Source organism: Hemicordylus capensis, chromosome 9, assembly GCF_027244095.1.
Source record: "Hemicordylus capensis ecotype Gifberg chromosome 9, rHemCap1.1.pri, whole genome shotgun sequence".
NCBI lineage: Eukaryota > Metazoa > Chordata > Lepidosauria > Squamata > Cordylidae > Hemicordylus > Hemicordylus capensis.
In genome coordinates this window covers 25,215,044-25,237,117 of record NC_069665.1, presented here as the reverse complement: position 1 = coordinate 25,237,117, position 22,074 = coordinate 25,215,044, and the positions used below count along the sequence as shown (strand labels likewise).

The following is a 22,074-nucleotide window of genomic DNA, read 5'->3' as shown; positions in this document are numbered from 1 at the left end:
GATTGAATCAATAATCTAGACTGAAAGAAGAGAAAAACACTGACATCTTTTTAAGAAGTTTGCAAAATCAGAAGAAAAGTCTGGTAGTAGAGTGCTATAATGTTTGTACATTACAATGAAAAGTGGTGGTGGTGGAGACATATCATGGTCAATTTCACCTGGGCTATCTCCCAAACAAGCCTGTCCCTTAAAGTTCAGCTGGTCAATTTCACCAAAACTACCAAGTCAAAAGAAACAAATGTTTGATTTGTGATTTTACACCTTCCAGAGTTACTGTGATTGTGTGTGTGTTTTAATTAAAATGTTATACTGTTGTTGTTGTGAGCCACCCAGAGTACTATTACACTGGAGGAGCAGGACATAAATGTTTCAAATGAAAAAAAATTATAATGGAATTAGTATTTTAAAAACGGTGCCTACTAGCACAAAGGCTTAGGTAGCAATAAACATGTGAGCCTTTGAAAGGCAACAGGGTACTTCCATCTTATAGGAGGGGTTTTCCCTCAAACTTGATGGTGTTGTTGTTGTTCTTTTTTTTTAAACTACAACTCCCATGATCCCCTGTCTCTATATTGGCAGTGGGTGATGGTTATTGTAGTCTAAAACCACACACAAAACCATTTGGGGACCCAAGTATGAGCAGAACCCCCGCCTTACAGGAAACACCTCCGCCACATGGCTCCACCTTGTGGCCGCCCCCTTCACAACAACAGCCCCCACAATTCCTTTCTGCCCCTCCATGTCCCTTTCGCTCCCTCTTCTCATCCAGAACGCTCCCATTGGTAGTCTTCGCACGCATTAACGGCGCCACCTCAACCGATTGGACAAGTTTCCAATCAATCAGTCCTCTGTCGTCGAATCACAGGGCTCTCCCAGCTTCTCCCGCCTCTTCCCCGGTGGGACCAATCCAAATCCAGCTCCGGGCCCCGCCCCTTAGCAACCGGCGACGCCCAAGCGGCCTGCCTCTCCGCGCCGCTGCTCGTGGCCTCACAAGAGGGGCGCCGGGAGGTTACCAAAGAAGTCACAAACACCGCCGGGCGGAGCCCGACCCCTGATTGGTCGGCTCGCGGACCAATGGGAGCGCCTGGCCTCTGCCGGATAACCACAGCAGCGAAGGCGGGTGTTGGCCGGCTAAGGAGGGGCTGCGGCGCTGGAGGAGGAGGAAGGGCCGATGAGGGTGAGTGCTGCGGGGAAGCGGCAGGCGTGCGCGCGCACACCGAGGGATGGGCGGCCTCCCCCCCCCCCGCTCCCCAGGACGCGCTGTGCCAGTCGCGGGGAAGGGAGTAAGCAGCGCGCGCGCGCGCGCCCTGCCTTCGGGACGGCGGCCGAGCAGGACCAATTTTATTTCCTCCCCAAGAGAAGGTGGAACGCGCTGGTTGGAGCTGACAGCCCGGCCTGCGCTGGAAGGAAGGAGGGTGGAGGCGGCGGCGGCGGCGGCGGCGGGTGCAGGTCAGAGGCTGGAGGTCTGCGGAGCGGGCTGGCCCTCGGGAAGCAAGCAAGAGGGGAGGGTGCATTGCTCTCCATGGGGGGCAGAGCGGGAGGGCTCTGGTGGGGAGGAGGGCTGGGCTGCCACTCTTTTCCTCTGTGTCCCCCCCTCCCACACACACTCTGCCTTGAAGACAGCAGCCTGGCAGGCAGGAGTTCAGTAGGTGAAGCTCACGCCTCCCCCCTGCTGAGGGTGGGGAGTCTTCACCGGCCGAACTGATGCTGCTATAGCTGCTGGCTTAAAAGCCCGAGAGCGAGGCGAGGGCCCCTGCTCGAGAAAGGGGGCTCTGCTGCTGGGAGGGACAGAGCTGCCCCCAATTCCCTCCTCGGTTGCTCCTGTGCTTTGATGGTGGCCGCTTGGCAAGCAGAAGTCCAGCAGGTGAAGACTGCTGCGGGTCCTGGCAGGGCTGGAGTGGAGCTTTACCTGCTGGACTGCTGCTTGTCAAGGAGTACGCCCAGTGGGGAAAGGAGGCAGCCTTTTCTCTTCTGGGGCTAAACGGCTGGCTTAAAGGGAAAGGAGGCAGGGGCAGCCGCTTGACAAGCCGGAGTTCAGCAGGTGAAGCTTCCTCCCATTGCTTTATTCTAATGCCAGGGAACCGACTTATAGGCTCGGGGGTTTGAAAAAGCCTCTGTGACAACAACACTTGTGTTGTTGCAGGAGTGACAACTCTCCAGAGCAGAGGAGGAAAAGTGGGCGGTGTGTCTGGAAGGTGTCTGCTGTGAGGGGTGGGGAGGCACCGAGTGTTTGGGGAGCAGAACCGATCTGGGTGTCCCAGTGACCAGGAGTCCGGTGCGGAAGTGCTTGGGGAGAGCTGCAAGAGGCATTCTGCTTCTGTGGGGTGCTGGATGTCCTGGGATGTTTGTGGGAGGGAGGGCAGGACCCATGAGCAGGAATGGGCAGAGTCGCACCTGAGTCTGCTGGAGGAGGCTTCTTCCGGTGGCAGCAAGGTGGCCATGGGTGTAAAGGTCGCTGGAGGTAAGTGGTGGTGTAAACAAGGGCCATCATGGATGAGATGGGCAATTCTGGGGTGGAGGGCGAGATGGAGTGGGGTCACTTCTGGGTGTAGTTTATTTTCATTTTATATTTTATTTATCAGATTTGTACACTGCCCCAAACTTTCATCTCTGGGGGCTTACCAATAGCATAAAACCAGTTTGTTTGTTTTTTTTAAACAACCAGTTAAAAAGAGGTTCACTTCTAGGTGAGATTAGTAGGGGAAGGGGAGACCTTGTGGAATGAATCGTATTGGACTGTTAGAGCGCAGCTGGTCTTGCAATGGTGGGCATGAATTGTCCTCTTTGCTAAGCAGGGTCTGCCCTGGTTTGCAAACTTGGATGGGCGACTACATGCGAGTGCTGTCTGCTGTAAGATATTCCCCTTGGAGGATGGGGCCATAGTTCAGAAGTAGGCATGCATGCAGAACGTCCCAGATTCACTCCCTGGCAGCATCTTCAAGTAGGGCTGTGAAAGACTCCTGCCTGAAACCTCAGAGCGCTGCTGCCAGTCAGTGTAGGCAGCGCTGAACTAGGTGGACCAAGGGTCTGACTCAGTAAAAGGCAGCTACCTGTGTATTTTGGCTGGCGATAGCAATGTTGTTGTATCAATAAAGGAGCCATACTGTTGCAGAGAGACAGGAAGGCTCTGGGGGGCGGGGGGGGTAGGTAGGTCAGATGCTTCAGGCATACTAGGAGGTTGGCATCGGAATGATTCATTCAAGGCAGCTTGGTTTGGGGACACCTCTCCCAAGAGTGAACCCAAGGCTTGGAATTCATATGCTGTGCTGCTGTCTTGCCCCCACCTGCTCTAGGATGTGGATGTCTTCTTGCTGCAGGGGGAGTGATTGTGCTCTGTGCCTGTTGTGTTGCTGGATACAAAACAAGCTCCTTGATACACAGAGATTCAGCTTCTCTTCCCTTCATCCACTGACTAGGAGACTAAACCACTGAGTCTGTGTCAGGTCTGTAGGAACTCCCCCATGAAGGCTTTCGTTGGTTCTGTCAGTAATGCTCCCAGCTCTGGGACTGCCTTAAAAAAAAGAAAGAAAGAAAAAAGGATGGGCACATTTTTTCCCCAGGCTGCTTGTGAATTGGTGAGGGTTGAAGAGGGAAACTTGTCTACCAGTAGAAGATATGGAGAATTCTTGTCTGTGCCTGGTTGAAAATGGATTTGTTTCCAAAACATTAGTTTTGAGCCTACATCTCTGGTTGTCTTGACTATAGCACTTTACTGCAGGGTTCTTGAACTTGGGTACCCATATGATGTTGGACTACAACTCCCACCATTCCCAGCCCCGATGGCCTTGGAATTTACTATGGAAAAAGCAAATGGAGACTATGGAACTTGCTGCCACTGGATGTAGTGCTGGCCACCAATCTTGACAGTTTTTTTTATAATAGCATTAGGCAGATTCATGGGCTATCAATGGCTACTAGCCTTGGAAGCGGTATATTTCCATCAGGATCAGAGGGGGCATGCCCCTGAACACCAGGTGCTAGGGAGCACCAAGGGAAGGGGTGGTTTTCCTCTTCCTCCTGCTTTCAGGCTTCCCAAGTGTACCGGGTTGGTGGGTGAGGCAGGATGTAGAGATGTTCTTGGGACAAGCACCGCCACATCAGGAAGCTGGAAGAGGACTTGCTCTTCTCTTCTTTAAAGATCGCACTCTCTGCTCACCTCCCCGCAGCACCGAACTGGTTCGAACTGCATCCGAACCGGTTTGGTGCCGAACCAGTGCGTGAACCTCGGTCCGTGCACATCTCCAGCAGGATGCTGCACTGGATGGGCCTCAACCTGTTCCACCAGGGCTTTTCTTATGTCCTTATGGAGTTGGAGTCCAGCATTTGGGGACTACATCATAAGTCAATTTGGAGAGCCCCTGCTCTGTTCTTTGCACAGGTTTCCCCATCTCTCTCTCCCCCCACCCTCTCTGCTTTGCTTGCTCCTGAACTCCTCGCCTTCTTTTTCAGACCACCTCCCCGCCTCAGGGTTGGCTGTCAAATATTTGGACTACGGTGCATTCTGAAAGAAATGGTTGCTGTGACCCACTTGGTTGCTGTGACCCACTTCTGTGAATATTCTTTCTGAGACTGAGGAGTTCGCCAGTCCTATCGTGAATGTTTGCTTCTATTAACCAAATAACTTGAAGATGGAGGGGGAAATATAGGCAGAGCCTGGCCTGTTAGGAGTCTTGTTGTAGGAAGTCTTTAAGAGGTGTTCAGATGAAGGTGTGCCGGTGTGCTGGTGTTTGTCATTTTTAGTTGGTTTTTTTTTTAACATAGTGGAGTTGGCGGACGGGTCTAACTTGTTGCCGCTTCTCGGCTGGCCTATTTTTATGTTGCATGCTCCCTGGCTGAGCTCATGTGTCCTGAAGATGGCACAGTCTTCTTATGCGTTGCTTGCAAAAAAGAGTATCTATAACCCTGGGGAGAGAGGAGGAGAGCTGTAGAGGGGGGTCAGCCGTTGATAAAACCTGGCAGAAGGTGACACAGAACTGGACGAACCAATACAGGGTGAAGATGGGGAAGCATGTTGCCGCGGACTTCAGTTGGGCCTGGCAGCAGGGCGGGTGGTGTTTGGGCAGCTCTCGAGGCCCCGGCATTGGGGCAATGCTTAGTACTGCTGGCTCCTGAACTGGTACCCTGGGGCTGATGGAGCGGATGCAGAGCGTGCGGGTGAGTTGAATCCCGCTCCTCTTGTTGTGGTGGATGCAGGTTTCTTTCATTCTCGCAGCTCAACGGAGTTCTAGCTAGTGGCTGGTGCCTGCCCGGCAGTGATGTCGTTGCATATTCAGAAGTGCGGGCAATCCCCATGACACCCGAGCAGCCCAGGAAGCACCTGCACTCCGTCCCTGCGTGTTCCCCCTCCACTACACCCCTGATGCCGGGTCTCCCTGTCCCCCCCGCCCGTGCCTTTTCTCGACATTGTGTTGTATATGTGTTCAGTTGTCTGTACACTTGTACATGTGTTTGTGTGAATGACTATACCTGCATTCCTTATGAAAATGAACCTGGGTACAGGCTCCTCAAATGTATGGCCATGATGTATCTGCATTAGGGACATAGCCTAGCCCACTTCACAGGGTTGTTGTGAAAGAGAAACTCAAGTATGTAGTACACAGCTCTGGGCTCCTTGGAGGAAGAGCGGGATATAAATGTAAAAATAATAATGTAAAAATAAATAAATAATAATAATAGGAGGCTGCCATATACTGAGTCAGACCATTGGTCTGTCTAGCTCAGTATTGTCTTCACAGACTGGCAGTGGCTTCTTCAAGGCTGTAGGCAGGAATCTCTCTCGGCCCTATCTTGGCGAAGCCAGCAAGGGAACTTGGAACCTCGAAACCTTCTGCTCTTCCCAGAGCAGCCCCATCCCCTAAGGGGAATATCTTACAGTGCTTGCACAGGTAGTCTGCTATTCATATGCAACCGGGGCGGACCCTACTTAGCTAAGGGGACAAGTCATGCTTGCTACCACAAGATCAGCTCTCCTCTCTTAAGCGTCATTCAGGAGTCATTCAGGTTTACACGTCATTCAGTGTGACCTGTAAACAACTGTAAAGTTGTGTTCTCGAGTCGGTGTGGACTCCTGACGACCACAGAGCCCTGTGGTTGTCTTTGGTAGAATACGGAAATGGTTTACCATTGCCACTTCCCACGCAGTTTGAGATGATACCTTTCAGCATCTTCCTATATCGCTGCTGCCCGATATAGGTGTTTCCCATAGTCTGGGAAACATCCCAGCGGGGATTCGAACTGGCAACCTCTTGCTCACTAGTCTAGTCATTTCCCCGCTGTGCCACCCGGTGGCAACTACTGCACAATTCTGTACCCTTCTACACTGTCCACGCATTGTATGAGTGCTGAACACCGTGTGTGAATAGAGCTGTGGGGAAGCGGTCATGCGGTCCGAATCTCCAGCAGCGTCAACCCAAGTTCGGAATCAGCTAGTCATTAGTCGGATACTTGTAGCAAGAAGTTCCTTGAAGGGCAACAAGCTTGTTGATCCTGAAGGAGTGCAGATTGTGACTTGGTGGTGGTTATAGTCGGCAGTGGCTGCTAGCTATGTGTGCTTATTCTGGAATAGCACTATAGGAATTACCTGCACTGTGTTATTACTTCTGGTTCCCCCAGGGTACGGGAAATAAGATGCCACATTCACCGTTTAGCTTGTAGGAAATCAGTTTTAGGTCGGAACTGCCACTAGAGTTGTGTTAACTGTGCCATGGTCTGTGACCCTTCCGTCCCCTATTGCTGTGGTAAGGACTGGAGGGAAACTGTGGGTGCAGATGCAGGCTGACTAGACCGTTGGCAAGGGCAACTGAGCCTAAGTGACAGCATTGATTTAAAGAAGGGATGACTACAGCTGCCTGGACTGCGTGGATATAAAAGTCTGCCTGCTAAGTATGACATCAGTGGCTGGTCAACTCCAAATTGTATCTTGGCAAGCATACCCGCAGCAGTCACTGGAATGAATGGGCAATCACAGAGGCCAATTATATTCAATTACAGCAGCCTCAGCTCATGTATGAGGCCTGATCAGTTCTCTGAGCACCATGGACAGGAAGGGTTTAAAAAAAAAAACTTTAAGTAAAATAAAAGGTAAAGTTGTGCCGTCGAGTCGGTGTCGACTCGTGGCGGCCACAGAGCCCTGTGGTTGTCTTTGGTAGAATACAGGAGGAGTTTCCCATCGCCATCTCCTCCCGCGCAGTGTTAGATGATGCCTTTCAGCACCTTCCTCTATCGCTGCTGCCTGAAATAGGCGTTGCCAATAGTCTGGGGAACATACCAGCGGGGATTCGAACAGGCAACCTCTTGCTCGCTAGGCGAGCTATTTCCCCGCTGCGCCATTAGGTGGTGCTAATAGGTTTATCAACTAAGGGTTCTTGTGAATGGGAGGTGCTGGAGATTACCAAAACCTTGCATCTATATTCAGCTGATGGAACTGATTTTCCTAATATGATTTGTGAAGGATCTCTGGGCGACACTTCACATTCTTTCTGCTGGGTGTGATGAATTTGACCTTAAAATACTACACATAGCCTTGAGCTTATAGGATGGAGTTGGGAATTGATTTTAAACAAAGTGAACCTGTTGTGTTATACCAGGGATTCCCAGTCTGAACTACTCCAGATGTTGAACTACAACCCCCATCATCCCCTGCTACAATTCATTGTGGCTGGGGATGATGGGAGTTATAGTTCAGCAACATCTGGAGTACCACAGGTTGGGAATGCCTGTGTCATACCATTCCTTTGAAGCCTGAGTTATCGGCTGTTGAACTACAACTCCCATCATCCCCTGCTGCCATAAATTGCAGTTGAGGATGATGGGAGTTGTAGTCTGACAACAGCTAGAGTGCTCGGCTGTGAGAGAAGTGATTGGCCTAGAGTCACCCAGTGAGTTCTGTGCCCGAATAGGGATTTGAACTCGGATCTCCCCAGCCTCAGTCCAATCCTCTAACCTTTGGGCAGAGCATGTTGGGCTCAGGAACTGGGCTTCGGCAGGTTGGATGACGCACCCGCCTGGAGGGAGTGCTCTCCGGGGACCAGACTTACAGTGGGTTGTGTATAGCTGCCCTATTCAGGCTGTATGAAGTAGGGAAGTCTCTTTTCAGATGAGTAACTTCACTTTGTATTTCTAGGATAGAAAGTAACCCCAGAAAGCTGAGTTGTCGGAAGGAATAACGCATTTACTGCTGTCCACTTGGAATACACGCTATGAACCCTTTCTGGAGCATGTCCACAAGTGCCACACGCAAGGTAGAGTAAGTCTGATGGGCAGGGCTGTGGAAATCCACTCGGCTACTAGTCTGTGACGAGTGAAAAATGATGCCTGATGAGTGGGTGGACCAAGGGCCTGACTCAGGATAAGGCAGCTTCCTACGTTCCCCTTGCTGAAGTGAATCCTCTGCCTTAAGTTCCATGGTAGAAGAAAGGCAGGATCTCATTGTAGTCACATCAGTGCCTGGACTGTGTGTCGAGGTCTTCTCAAAATTGTGTATCAACTGGGATTTGCTTTACAACACTGGCTTGGCATGTATTTAGTACTAAGACTATTTATCTTTATTTACATAAACTGCGTTGAGAACTTTTGTTGAAAAGCGGTCTCTAAATATCCGCCATCATAGCTGCAGACATGTATTTTGTCAAGCACAGCTGAATTTTGAGGAACACCCCTAGAGATGGGGGAAGCTTCCCCTTCCCGTCTTGAGGGCTGCTGGAATGGAGCTGTGTTCTGTGTTTTGCGTTTTCTAACAGCGACCTGAAACAGAAGAAAAGCCTCTGACTGGCGAGCTGAAGAACAGTCCTCCACGCACCGCTCCGAAAAAGCAGCTGCCTCCTATTCCCAAGAATGCTGTGCCCATGACCAAGCCAGCCTCTCCTGCCCTCTCTGCCCAGTCCGCGAACGGAACGCACGCCTCCTATGGGCCTTTCTACTTGGAGTATTCCCTTCTGGCAGAATTGTAGGTCTTCCTTTCTTCTTCTGCTTGGTTATTTCGCCTGCTTGGTATTTTGTAGAGTTGTGCTGTTTGTTCCCCTCCAATAGAACAGTTTATGTTTTCATTGACATCCCAGTCTATTAATTGGCTTTGCTTGCTACATAGGATCTTAGGAAGTTGCCTTATGTCGAGTGGGACCATAGTCCATCTAGCTCAGTATCGTCTACACATATTGGCAGCAGCTTCTCCAAGGTGGCAGGCAGGAGCCTTTCCCAGCCAAACCTGGAGATGCTGCCAGGGAGTGAACCTGGAACCTTTTCCCTGCAAAGCAGATGCTCTACCATACTGAGTTATGGTCCTCTTTCAAGAGCTTTCTCTAGTCTGGTTCTCTTTAAGTTTCCATCAAAGACATAGGAAGCTGCCTTATATCAAGTCAGGCCCTTGGTCCACCGGGTTCAGTATTGTCTACACTCACTGGCAGCAACTTCTCCAAGGTTTCAGGCAGGAGTTTCCCCCCAGCCCTACCTGGAGATGCTGTCAGGGAGTGAACCTGGGGCCTTCTGCATGCAAAGCAGATGCTCCACCCCTGAGCTACAGCCCCGCCCATAAAATCCTAGCCCACCAGAACGTATCCCATCCCATTCCATTGATGGGAAATGGAAGACTGTGTCTCTTGCCTTAAGGAGTGCAATGTTGTCTGTCTTCCATGGGGCTCAGGGAAGTGTCCACAGGGTGTCTGGATGGCCTGCTTAGCTTCCGTGAGGTTGCTGCGCCGTATCTCTTCAGGTCACAGACCTCCCTCTGTGCCCCTCTCCACCCCACCCAGTCTGACACCTGCTGGGGTTTGTTCTTGTCGCTCCTCTATTGCTCTTGTCGGGTATGGGGCTGCAGCTCCTTGGTAAAGCGTCTGCTTTGCCGACAGAAGGTTCCAGGTTCAATCCCTGGCAGCATCTCCAGGTAGGGCTAGGAAAGACGCCTGCCTGAAACCATGGAGAGCCGCTGCCAGTCTATGCAGACAATACTGAGCTAGATGGACCAAGGGTCTGACTCCGTCTAAGGCAGCTCCCTACGTTTCGACCCTTGCTTTCACCCTTCAGTCTTAAGAGTTAGTGCCTGTCCAGTGCTGCCTTTGCTTGGCAAGAATGAGAGAGACGCAAGTGAGTCCTAAAGGCAGCAAAACGTGATGGGCTCTTCCAGCTTGCCACAGGCCTTCTGATCTCAAAGTGCACCTTTGTTACTCTTGCTAGCAAGTTGGCTCTCCTCCCTCTGGCTGACATTTGCTCGGCTTCTCTGGTGTCTGCAAGCTTTGGGTCATGTCACTTCCTACTTCAGAGCAACGGGGTCACCTTTGATTCTGCTTCTCAGGGTCCATGGACCACTTTGGAATAAACGGGTGGGTCTGAGCAGTGGCAGATGCCCTTTACAGAGTGCACTATTGCAGAGACTATTATTATTACAGTTATATCCCATTTTCCTTCCAAGCACCCCAGAGCAGTGTGTGTGGCGGTTTATCTTCCCAACAGTCCTGTGATTTAGGTTAGGTTGAGAGTGAAGTGACTGGCCCAGAGTCACCCAGTGAGTTTCATGACTGAACGTGGATTTGACCTCAGCTTTCCCTGGTCCTAGTCCAACACTCTAACCACTAGGCTGTACTGGCTTTGATGGTCCAAATGCTAGCATATTCTGTGAAGATTCCTTTGCATCCTTACATGGCTTGGGTCCATGTAAGGACGTCGCCTTCTTCATCAACCCTGCCACCTATTCAGATTATCTAAGGAGGTCCCGTTGTGGTCGCCACTGGCTTGGTTGGTGGCGACACGAAACTGGGCCTTTTCTAGAAGAGTTGCCCCAGGAGACTGGAATGCACTTCCTAATGAAATTGGAGATTCCCCTTCTCTGAATGTTCTTAAGGAGGACCTGAACACATACCTGTTTAGCTAGACTTTTAGTTCATAGGTTTAAAGCTTTGGGTTTGAGTTGTTCTTATTTTTAAATTGTTTTAATGGATTTTGGGGACTTCTTTGTATGGGACAGTATACAAATGTAAGAAATAATAAGAAATGTGCACGTGTGTGCACATGCACGCACGGAGAGAGTGAAATAGATTTTCAGGATAATGAGTTGCTGGTATGCATAGGCTGTCTTTCCTGAAGATTTTGATAAGGCTTCTAAAGTACAAGGACTATAAAATAAGACTTCTGAAATCCTGGAAAGCTGAGCACTTTTGTTGAAAACCTTGATACAAGTGTGTAGGTGAGACTTTAATTCTAATTATCTAGGTTGCGTTTCATTACAGTACGTTGGTGGTGAAACAGAAGTTACCTGGTGTCTATGTGCAACCTTCTTACCAGTCAGCATTAAGTAAGTTTGAAACTCCTGGTTTGTGTTGCTTCCCTATGTTTAGAAGCATTCCATTTTATTTTCACCTGCTCATTTTTTTTTCTCCCTTTCCTTGCAGTGTGGTTTGGGGTAATATTCATCCGGCATGGACTGTACCAGGACGGCGTGTTTAAATTTACAGTATACATTCCTGACAACTACCCAGATGGTGACTGCCCCGTAAGTAGTGATGAGTCCAGAGTTTGTGTCGTCGCCTTCTCTGTGTGGCTGAATGAGGTGTGAAATGAAAGCAAAGGGAAAGCTCCCTTCGCTTTCCTTTCCTTTGTGGTTATCTTCTGCTGCGGCTGCATTTTGTGGGTACTATGATGTGGTTGTGTTGGATCTTAATTCTAAGTCATTCTGAAGGCCTGTTTGATGGAAAAGCAGCCGAGAAATATTATGTGTTTTGTGATCCAAAGGGGGCCTTTGGCTTCCTCCTGCCTTAGTTTGGGAGATGCTCCTAATATCTGATTGTCAGTTAAAAACAAGGTTGGAGGCACTGTCTGTGACTGTGTGCCTAGTAGCAGCTGAGCAGAGAGCTTTTCCTTTTCCTCGTTTGGCAGCTGGGTTCACCGGCCCTCCGACCCAGCTGCTAAATGGGGTGAGACTTCAAATCCAGTCACTTCATTGTGGTCAGTCACCAGCTTGATACAGGATACAGAACATCATATTTAAAACAAGAGTGCATACAGGAGCTAATACACATCAGACAAAACTACTTAAATCTTGTCCATTATAGTTATTTGTCAGGAGTGTTCATAACTAATCGCTTTTGTGACACGCAGCACCACAGAACTTAGTGACTTTATAAGTGGCTTCCGTATATTGATCTGACAGTAACCTAGAAACATAGAATTCATCTGAATGCCCTGGAAATATGTGTAATAAAGGGAGCCGCGATTCATTTCATGAGCCATGTTAAAATGAGCTTTATTTATTAATTAGGGTTCTTATATACCGCCTCCTCCAAAGACTCTAGGTGGTGGACAACAATACCAATACCAATTTTAAAAAAATTAAAGGGCAAATGTCTGACGAAAGAAGGGCCTTAAAGGCAGCCCTTCAATATAATACGACCACTATATGAATGCCATGGATATTTATATACCGCTTTTCAACAAAAGTTCCCAAAGCAGTTTACCTATAAACAAATTTAAATAAGTAAAATGGCTCCCTGTCCCCAAAGGACTTACAGTTTTAAAAGAAATGTAAGACAGACACCAGCAACAGCCACTGGATGCTGTGCTGGGGACGGACAGGGCCAGTTGCTCTCCCCCTGCTAAATAGAGAATCACCAAGGTGCCTCTTGGCTTAGTTAGCAGGGGTATATAATGATACATGTTCAATGGTTTCAGTGACCCCTGTGTTGGGGGTAAGGCTTCTCCCATCCCATTAATCATGAAAATTGTCCTATTATCAATCCCAGAGCAGCCGTATTTTATCCTTAGATTATTGTCCCTATATTGTATGGTGTGAGATCTATTCCTGAAATCAAAACTCCCTAGAACCAGCAGCAGCAGAACGTTCTTGCTTGTTGTTCTGGTTCCCTTGGTTGGCTCTGGCAGTTCTCAAAAGGTGAGGGATTCAGCCCGGCCTGGACATCTTTATGACAACTGGCAAAGGAACTCTTGGCATCTCGCTGTAAGCAGTCGTCCTTTGAGTACAAGGGACTTCTTTGAAAGCCTTAAAGGGAAATAACAGTGAGGGTGTTTAAATGCCTTTTCCAAAAGACTCAGTTGGCCAGCAAGGCAACTCAGTTAACTGAAAGTGTCGCATGGTGTTGATCAGCTGGTGGCTCCTTCCAGTTTCTCTGTTTTCTCTCGGATCCTCCTCTTACTTAACTGTATGTTAAGCCGGGGTAAACTTGGCACTCCAGTTGTTGAACTACAACTCCCATCATCCCTAGCCCCAGTAAATTGTGGCTGGAGATGATGGGAGTTGTAGTTCAACCAAGGCGGGAGTGCTAAGGCTGCCTACCCCTGGCCAAAGTTCTTGAAAATCACGAGTAGAGCACTCAGCAAGTCGGGCTGTAAAATGCAGAGAGTAATTTGTACCGCTTCTGAGAACTGCTTCCCATGCTGTGTGGGATGTTCAGGCGTCTTTGTCTGGGAAGACTTTGAATGTGTGGTGGGTCTGATCTGTGGGCAAATAGGACTAGAACATGGCTGCCATAGAGGGAGATGGGCTGTTGCTTTGGATGTCTACCATGTTTACCCGAATAGGAGATGACTCTGAATTTAAGACAACCCCCTTTAAAAGGTTGGCATCTTTAGCTACATTTCTGTCCTGTCCTTTCTCTAAGGAGCTTTGGACCATGTATATAGTTTGCCCTCCAATTTTTATCCTCGCAACAACCCTGTGAGATTGGTTAATCCGAGTGTGACGGCTTAGGGTCACCTAGCGATCTTCATGGCTGAGTAGGGATTCAAACCTGGGTCTCTCCCCATTCCCGTTCTGACACTCTGTGCATTCCCTTCTGTGTACTGGAGGGATGGAGTCTGGGTATCTGGATTCTGTCTCCATCTACCAGGGACCAGAAGACTCTGCAGATTGATGGAGGGGTTGCTTCTCTACTGCCCACCCCGATTCCACCTGCAGCTCTTTCTGGAGCCCAGACTTTGCCACTGACTATCAGGGGCCGGAAAAGACTGCCCTTCTGAACAGGCAAGGTATCCCTAATTATATTGTTCTTCTGTATGGTTTGAGTTGTAAGCTGTTCTGGGACCCAGTTTTGGCTAAGAAGCAAAACAGAATGTCGGCAGAAATATTGCTCATAAACTTAAGTCTCCTAAGCAATGCAATGTTAACGAATTGTGTCACCTGAGAAACGTGCTTTTTGAGTACTAGCCTTGTTTGCGCTGCCCAGCAATGCAAGAGCATGAAGGGTGCTTAGCAAACGGACATTCTGGAGTGTCAAAACCTACCTTGCAGGGTGGTTGTGAGGATCAACATAACCATTTTATTTGTCAGATTTGTATATCGCCTTTTATTAAAAAATAAATAAATCCCAAGGCAGTTTACGGTATTTTAAAAACAATACAAATATATCAACCACTTAAAACAATACAAATATTAAATTTCAGTGTTTAAAAATTGTACAAGTCTATTAAAGCTAAAAACACATAAACAATAAAACAAACACAACAATATCCAGAGCAGAGCAACACAGAACATAACACTCATCTAAAAGCCTGGGTGTAAACCAGTTTTTACTTGCTTCCTAAAAGCCATTATGAAAGCTGAGGAGTAGATGCCCACAGGGAGAGCATTCCAAAGCCTGGGGGCAGTAACCGAGAAGGCCCTGTCCTGCGTGCTCGACAGCCGAGCCTCCTCCATCATTGGCACTTGGAGCAGAGCCCTCGCTGGCAATCTTGTCCAGTGGGCAGAAACTCTTGAACAGGTGATCCTTCAGACCACTCCAAACTGTTGAGTAACCATGTATACCCTCGCGCCTTGAAGGAAGAGCAGGATATCAGTGTAAAAGTACATAAAAGCAAACAGACACTATGGAGTGTCCAAATTCCAGGCTTACAGATGGGCATTTGCCGGCACTGTGGAAGAATCTCTCCCAGGTGACCAAGGAGGAAAACGTCCACCATTTGGAAGCTGGCTGGTTCTTCCTGTGTTGGGAAGAGGGCCAATAACCCTGGTGGGCTGCTCTGCACAGCTAAGCGTCACCTTGGTTCTGATGTCTCCTCCTTCTTTCCCTCAGCGCTTGGTTTTCGATCTGCCCGTCTTCCACCCACTCGTAGATCCCGTCTCAGGTGAACTGGATGTGAAGAGAGCATTTGCCAAGTGGAGGTCAGTGTAATGTGGGAGAATGTAGCGAATGAACAGCGAAGCTCTGTTTGGGCAGCTCGCTAACGGCACTGCTGTGATCTCCTTGTGCTCTTCCTAAAGGCGGAACCATAACCACATATGGCAAATCCTGATGTATGCGCGCAGGGTCTTCTACAAGATTGACACGGCCTCTCCTCCGAATCCTGAAGCCGCTGTGCTGTAAGTTGAGAAGTTTCTGAGAAGCCACTGGCCTTCAGGATGAACTGCAGCTGGGGAATGCATCTTCTTTTGCACGTGCCTTTGCTGCATCAACATTTGCACTTTCCTGTGTCGTTTGGGTCTCAAGCTGTTTTTCAGTAGCGTGTGCCCAGCATTAGCCACTAACATGACACATACTATAGTCACACATATGTTGGCGGCTAATTGAATATAGTCAACTCTGTGCGTAATTCTGCATACCAGCTAGGGAAAGAGAGTTCAGCTTCCAAGCTTTTTTCTGCACCTGGGTTGTATTCTGGCCTCCACTCCAATGAACAGCTGGCATTTGGCAAAGTTCCTTGTTGAGACAGAGTTGAGTAGGAAGATTTCCTGGTGCTTTTCTAAGCCAAAGGAGGAAGGCAGAGCAGGTGTTGTAGTAACTATAAATAATAGATGATGATGATGAAGAAGAAGAAGAAAGGTAGGACACCCAAGAGGTTAAGAGAAAATGGCTGCTCCTTTCCCCTTTTGACTGCAGAATAAAAAGACTCTCATTTCAAGTTGGGTAACTGCAGTCTAGGTGGGTGGAGAGGCGGTCTGATCTGGGCTAATCCCATTCTGGATATTTAAGCCTTGTATGCACATGAAGCATTCCTAAGTGTGTTTATATGGAGAGCAAGCTCACGCATTTGTGTTATGCCCTTGCAAAACATTCCCAGTCCTATCAGATGGGCAGGTCTAAAGTGCATGTTTGTCTGGGGTGTCTTGTCTGACTCATAGGTATGAAAAGGATATCCAGCTTTTCAAGAGTAAGGTGGTAGACAGTGTCAAGCTATGCAGCAGCCACCTATTTGATCCCCCCAAGATCGAAGATCCTTATGCAATTAGGTAAGTAGCCATAATAGCTTTCTGGTGTGTTGTCTACCCAGGCTGGCAGTGGCTTCTCCAAGGCTGCGGGAAGGAGTCTCTCTCAGCCCTATCTTGGAGGTGCAGGGAAGGGAATCTGGGGCCTTCTACATGCAAGCATGCCATTTCTCTTCCCAGAGCAGGGCCATCCCCGAAGGGGAATATCCTACAGTGCTCACACACAGTGTCCTATTCAAGTGCAAACCAGGACGGACCCTGCATGCTTGCTACTAAGTGGCGTAGTGGGGAAATGCTTGACTAACAAGCAGAAGGTTGCTGGTTCGAATCCCCGCTGGTACTATATCGGGCAGCAGCGATATAGGAAGATGCTGAAAGGCATCATCTCATACTGTGTGGGAGGAGGCAATGGTAAACCCCCCGTGTTCTACCGAAGAAAACCACAGGGCTCTGTGGGTGCCAGGAGTTGAAAACGACTTGACGGCACACTTTACCTTACCACAAGACCATCCTAACTGTAAGATCTAAAAGCCTTAGTACACAGGAACATAGGAAACTGCCATATACTGAGTCAGACCATTGGTCTATCTAGCTCAGTATTGTCTTCACAGACTGGCAGCAGCTTCTCCAAGGTTGCAGGCAGGGATCTCTCTCAGCCCAATCTTGGAGAAGCCAGGGAGGGAACTTGGAACCTTCTGCTCTTCCCAGAGCGGCTTCATCCCCTGAGGGGAAGATCTTGCAGTGCTCACACATCAAGTCTCCCATTCATATGCAACCAGGGCAGACCCTGCTTAGCTATGGGGACAAGTCATGCTTGCTACCACAAGACCAGCTCTCTTCTCCCTAAGCAGGAAGCCTCTTCTGTAGTCCCTCACATTGTGTTTGCTTTCAATTTAACCTCCATGCACCAAACTCCCCCTTTAGTTTTTCAGCTGAGCTGGCTTCACACAGCAGCCTTCCTTGCAGAGGCTGTGTTAAGCTAGCCTCGAACTTCAGAACCCGTTTGAAATTTAGAGTGTCTTCTTGCAACGTTTGCATTGCTCAAAGTCTTCTAGTTGAATTTTATGGACACGCATGTGGTAGCCCTCTCTCGATAAGCCCAGTGGAGTGTTGTCATTATTTTCCTTTCCAACTTAATTGTACGCCTCTTAAATTGCCAACTTACTGAGCTGACATCCTACTGCATATGTGAAGCATCTCAGTCTCACAGACTCATGTTCTGCTTGTGTGTCTCAGTTTTTCACCTTGGAATCCGGCTATACATGACGAAGCTAGAGAGAAGATGTTGACCCAGAAGGTATGTAAGAGGGATTCACTTTGTTCACTATTGCAGGGACTTTGTGTAACTTGGGTTAAAAAAGAAAGGAAACACAGAAGCCCTTCTGTAGAGTTGCCATGCCCCCCCAAATTTTGGGTTTCACTCTGATTTTAAGCATCTCACCCAGATTTGCCCAGATTTCAGCTTTTTCCTTTTTTAAAAAAGCTAAGCTCTAGTCCTTGTAGAAGCGGAGTTATGGAGCAAAACGTGCAGTCACTATTCTGCTCAAAAATTATTTTCAAGCCAGTTTACATAATATGCAAACTAGGCACCCAGATTTGGAAAGCCAGCATATGGCCACCCTGCCCTTCCGGTCTGAAGTACACAGGACTGGAATCGGAGAAAACTCCTCCCATAGAAGAGGACTGAATAGTGAATTGCACAGTTCTGCTTTGACGTTCCACCGAGTTTTGCATCTAACATTAAGTGTGCAGTGCTGGTTGGCTGGGCTCCCAAGCTGGCTGGCTGGCTTTCAAAAATACAGCTCAGCCAGGATTTTTTTATCCTCTGCTGCTAAAAACTGTTCTGTGCTGTGAAGAACATCTTGATGTGCATAGCTTTACTGTCTAGTGAATTCTTTGACACAGCAAGTATTGTGCTAAAAAGAGAGAAGCGCTTAGCTTTGTCCGAATTCCTTTGTCCCCTGCAAGATGCGTTAATGTGGTCTTGAATGAAAGGAATCAATGCATCAGGACTCCCTCTCTCGCCACCCCATGCTTATTTTTATAAACCTCTATCATGTCTCCCCGTAGTCTCCTCTCTTTCCAAACTAAAAAGCCCCAGGTATTGTAGCCTTGCCTCATAAGGAAGGTGCTCCAGGCCCCTGATCATCTTGGTTGCCCTCTTCTGCACCTTTTCCAGTTCTACAATGTCCTCAAGATACAGTGACCAGAACTGTGTGCAGTACTCCAGATGTGGCTGCATTGTAGATTTTTATAAAGGCATTATCATAGCATTTTTATTTTCAATCCCCTTCCTAATGATCCTGAGCACTAAATTTGCTTTGGATACCCTCCTATATTGGAGGGGAGAACTTGGTTTTTCTCCCACAGCTGCTGAACATCTCTCATGCACTCCTCCTGGGTATGTCCTGGGAACAGAGATCTTGTGTCCTTTGCAGAGTTTACACCCACTGTTGAGGCAAGCTCAGACTTGCACCGGCAGTGGGGAGAAGGGCAGTACTCTCACCAGGGAGGGAAAAGCATTATCCATCAGCTGCATTAGACTGCTCTCCTGTTTCAGATTAATCAGTTGGTAGACCAGTTGCCTAGTGGGTCTTGGTAGAAACCAAGATGTAGGCCTACAAACTGATGCCAAGTCTTGCTGTTGGCATTTCTTAAACTCTGCCTCTTGCAGTGCTGCATTATCAGAAATAGGCAATGCTTGTGTCGTGTGCTTGCATGTCCCTGTTGCTACAGAGCAGGGCTTTGGCCCTCCAGCAGTTTCTGGATTACAACTCCCATAGTTTCTATTGGCCTCTGTGGCTGGGGATGATGGGAATTGTAGTCCAGAAACTGCTGCAGTGCCAAAAGTGTGCAGCCCTGCTATAGAACATTTCTTCCTGCATCATGGCTTTAAAAAACAATCTTCCTGCACTTTCAATTTAACTGCTTCGGCAGAGATGTGGGCAAGCCATAAATAAATGGACCCTGAAGCTACACTGAGGTCTTGAAGACCTAACTCGCTAGATAATTCTTGGAATTGGCAATGTGGTGGATGATTAAACTGAATACTGGTGGCTGTCTTTTTGGTTCGATGCAAGACAGGAGGAGTGTGTTAAGAGATCTTGCAGAAGGGCTGCCCTGGCAGAATTAATGTCATGTACGGATATCATTCAAGCAAGTGGTCTTGATTCACTCTTTGCTGCTTTCCCCCCAGAAGAAGGCAGAGGATCAACAGTGCAAAAGCGCGCAAGTGTCTGGCCTGTCATGGGTGAAGCCTGGGTCAGTTCAGCCTTTCAGCAAAGAGGAAAAGACTCTGCCCACTTAACTCCTGCAGACAGCAAAGCACTCAACGCTTTCTGCAGGAAGAGGGAATGGAATGGAGAACCGAACGGCAAAGCGACGGTTTTCCTGCTCGACTTTGGATTAGTAAAGAGTAAATGCTAGCAGTGACTCAAACCAGCTCCATGGATTGCTCGGACTCTTCTTGATGTTTTGACACACGCATTGTTTTAATTGCAGCCCGCCGGTTGGAAGTGGCTCTTGACATGGCTGGACTTCTGTTAGCAAAGTCCACCCAGGGCAGGTAAAACCTCGGGCTGCTAATCCAGCTGCGGGCTCTTAAGTGGGTTACGTTTTAAGCTTTTAAAAACATTTCCTTATGGGGCTAGCATTTTTTTAAAATGTAAAGAGCAGACAGGGAAAATTTCATCGCCGAGGGCATCTGTGTTTATGTAAACTAATATAGCAGAGTAAAATACTATATTTAAAACTTTTAAATGCATTGGTTTGTATTGTAAATACTTTAGGATATGGAATTTGTAAATAGTTGGTTCAGATTTCTTCTAGCCCGTCTAGGGGCAGCAAAGCTGCGATTGGCATGTATGATGATGTGCATCTAACTTTCCCAATAGATGTTGTCGCTATGAGCTGCTTCTAAGAGAACTTCCTCCACCATCTTTAGGCCTACAGTCTAATTGCCTGCAAATCTCATACGAGGAAGAAGTTAAACTGGTGTCACAATTGGCAACACCCCCCCAAGATTGTCAAGAGTACACATGTTGTAACCTCTTCTTCATGATGTTTGCACGCATCTTAAAACCGCAGTCTCGGGATGTGTTAAGTTCTCTTAGAGGCAGCCTTAAAACGCACATTAGTCAGGAAGGCAGAGGAAGAACAGAGTGTGTTATCAGGCTCTTTGACTTAGAACAAATATCAAGCTCTTAGTGGTGTAGTTCTTGGTTTAATAAAACTCAAGGGGATCTTGGGTAGGTTTCCTCATAGCTGGCTGTCAGACTAATGTGTATTAATAGTGGCATCTTAAAAAAAAAATAAAGACCAATCATGGTAAACGTTTTGTTACTCCCTGTGGTTCTTTACATGAACTTCAGTGATGAATATGAAGGTTTCTGGCTTCAAGGTATCTCTGTTTTTAAAGTCCATATATAGTTGGGCACAGTTTGAGTAAACTGCTGTAGGTGGTCTAAGATTGCTTGACTGCTCCTGCTGGCCCTAGTTTATCTATGTGTGTGGCCTCACAGCTGCAGCATACTTCATCTACTGCCCCCAACATGCAAACCTTTCCAGTTCATTCTCTCAAGGTGCACACCAGCAGTCGTGGAAGCTGAGGTAGTACTTCCCTGAAGACAAGTCATCTGCCTTACAAGAAAAGGGAATTCAGTCTCATTTGGCATTAAAGCAAAATTCTTAACATTGTTGCCTGAGCTGCCCTGACCATTTTTACAGATTTCAAAATCCCAGATTGATTCCCCCACCCCCCCAATTCCAGCAAGTCTTGCATGTTTAAGAGGAACAGGCTGGGTGTGTAAAGATGCTTTAGACACTTTACAGTGTAGTCTAGTATTATCTTCAAGAATGTGCATCTATAACTGGGTGGGGCTGAAGAGTCTCTCATAATGGGTGGGTTCTAATGGGTTGGTCTCTCTTTAATGGGTGGGTGGTGTCTTGCCTGTAAGGGATGGGTATGGAATCCAGCCGAAGAGATTCTTAAAGGCTGTGTTAAGCTACTCTACTACAAAGGTGAAAGTGTAATTCCTCCTAAAGAGGGAGCACCCTGGCATCTTGAACATAAGAAAAAATAACAGTAGGGTTTGGACTCTGAACAGCTGCATGTGAGAAATGCTAATAGGCTCCATGGATCCAATGTCTGAACTGTGTTTGGCACTATACTGGTGAGGACTCTGGCCTGTATGCACACACTGGTTCAGGCAAAAGTGTCAAACTATGCCTAAACCTACCAAGTCTAAAGCTTTCTTTTGTTCCTTGGAAAAGCTTTAAACACTTGATTCTAGCATTTCTGTTACTGTCCAGGGAGTGATGGGTTACTGAACAAGTAGTAATCCGTTTACTAACATGACCCCAAGCATAGGCCCTTTCCTGTACTACCCAACCTCCTCTTGGCAATGAGAGAACTATAGAGAAGCAGGTTCAGTGTTTCCCTTGTCTGGTAACCTAAACACTAGAGTAGCTGTGCAAATGGACAGGCTACACACTATCCCCTTCTATTTACAAAGAGGTAATGTGTTGGACCTTCTTTCTACTTGTTGCCTTCCACTAGTAAAGCTGACCTGTGCTAGTCTGACCATATAAGAGATTTCTCATACTGACCATAATTGTTGAATGCCACTTGTGTTCCAAGAACACGTCCCCATTACTACTGTGTTCGAACACCCAAGTCACAACTCAGTACAAAGTTCTCAGAAGCAACTACCAAGACTGAGCTTCCAGACCAGCAGAATGCTTTATACTGGTATCTTAAAATATACTGTAAGCCTCCTGCAGACTATAACACAGCTTAAACAATAGCACAGACTTGCAAAGAGCCATCAGATGTTACTAGTGTTAGAGCCATATCATGATTACTAAGAAGCAACTTAATACTCAAAGCTTTACTACAAGCTGGTTGTCTCTGCACTGTACTTCAGTGTCTCTCT

At 47.8% G+C, this 22,074-nt stretch overlaps 1 protein-coding gene across 7 annotated transcripts; it reads left to right on the top strand.

The window, feature by feature from the left end:
* The first annotated feature begins 970 nt into the window (after window positions 1-970).
* Window positions 971-20,472, top strand: AKTIP (AKT interacting protein). Of its 7 annotated transcripts, none has more exons than XM_053270941.1 (10): window positions 971-1,177; window positions 8,123-8,240; window positions 8,739-8,944; window positions 11,217-11,281; window positions 11,379-11,479; window positions 15,012-15,100; window positions 15,200-15,298; window positions 16,058-16,165; window positions 17,378-17,438; window positions 19,341-20,472. In XM_053270941.1, the coding sequence occupies exons 2-10, from the start codon at window positions 8,199-8,201 to the stop codon at window positions 19,446-19,448; spliced, it is 879 nt and encodes a 292-aa protein (XP_053126916.1). In that variant the 5' UTR covers window positions 971-1,177; window positions 8,123-8,198; the 3' UTR covers window positions 19,449-20,472. The 7 variants fall into 7 exon arrangements, with proteins under 7 accessions (XP_053126916.1, XP_053126913.1, XP_053126909.1 ...); XM_053270938.1 differs by having other exon boundaries at window positions 972-1,177; window positions 8,128-8,240; window positions 19,338-20,472; XM_053270934.1 differs by having other exon boundaries at window positions 972-1,177; window positions 19,338-20,472.
* Window positions 20,473-22,074: the final 1,602 nt, after the last annotated feature.

Coding starts and splice junctions, on each gene's coding strand:
- AKTIP (XM_053270938.1), top strand. CDS start 8,199: ATGAACCCTTTCTGGAGCATGTCCACAAGTGCCACACGCAAG. Junction 8,945..11,216: donor TATTCCCTTCTGGCAGAATT/GTAGGTCTTCCT, acceptor GTTTCATTACAG/TACGTTGGTGGTGAAACAGA. Junction 17,439..19,337: donor AGAAGATGTTGACCCAGAAG/GTATGTAAGAGG, acceptor CTTTCCCCCCAG/AAGAAGGCAGAGGATCAACA.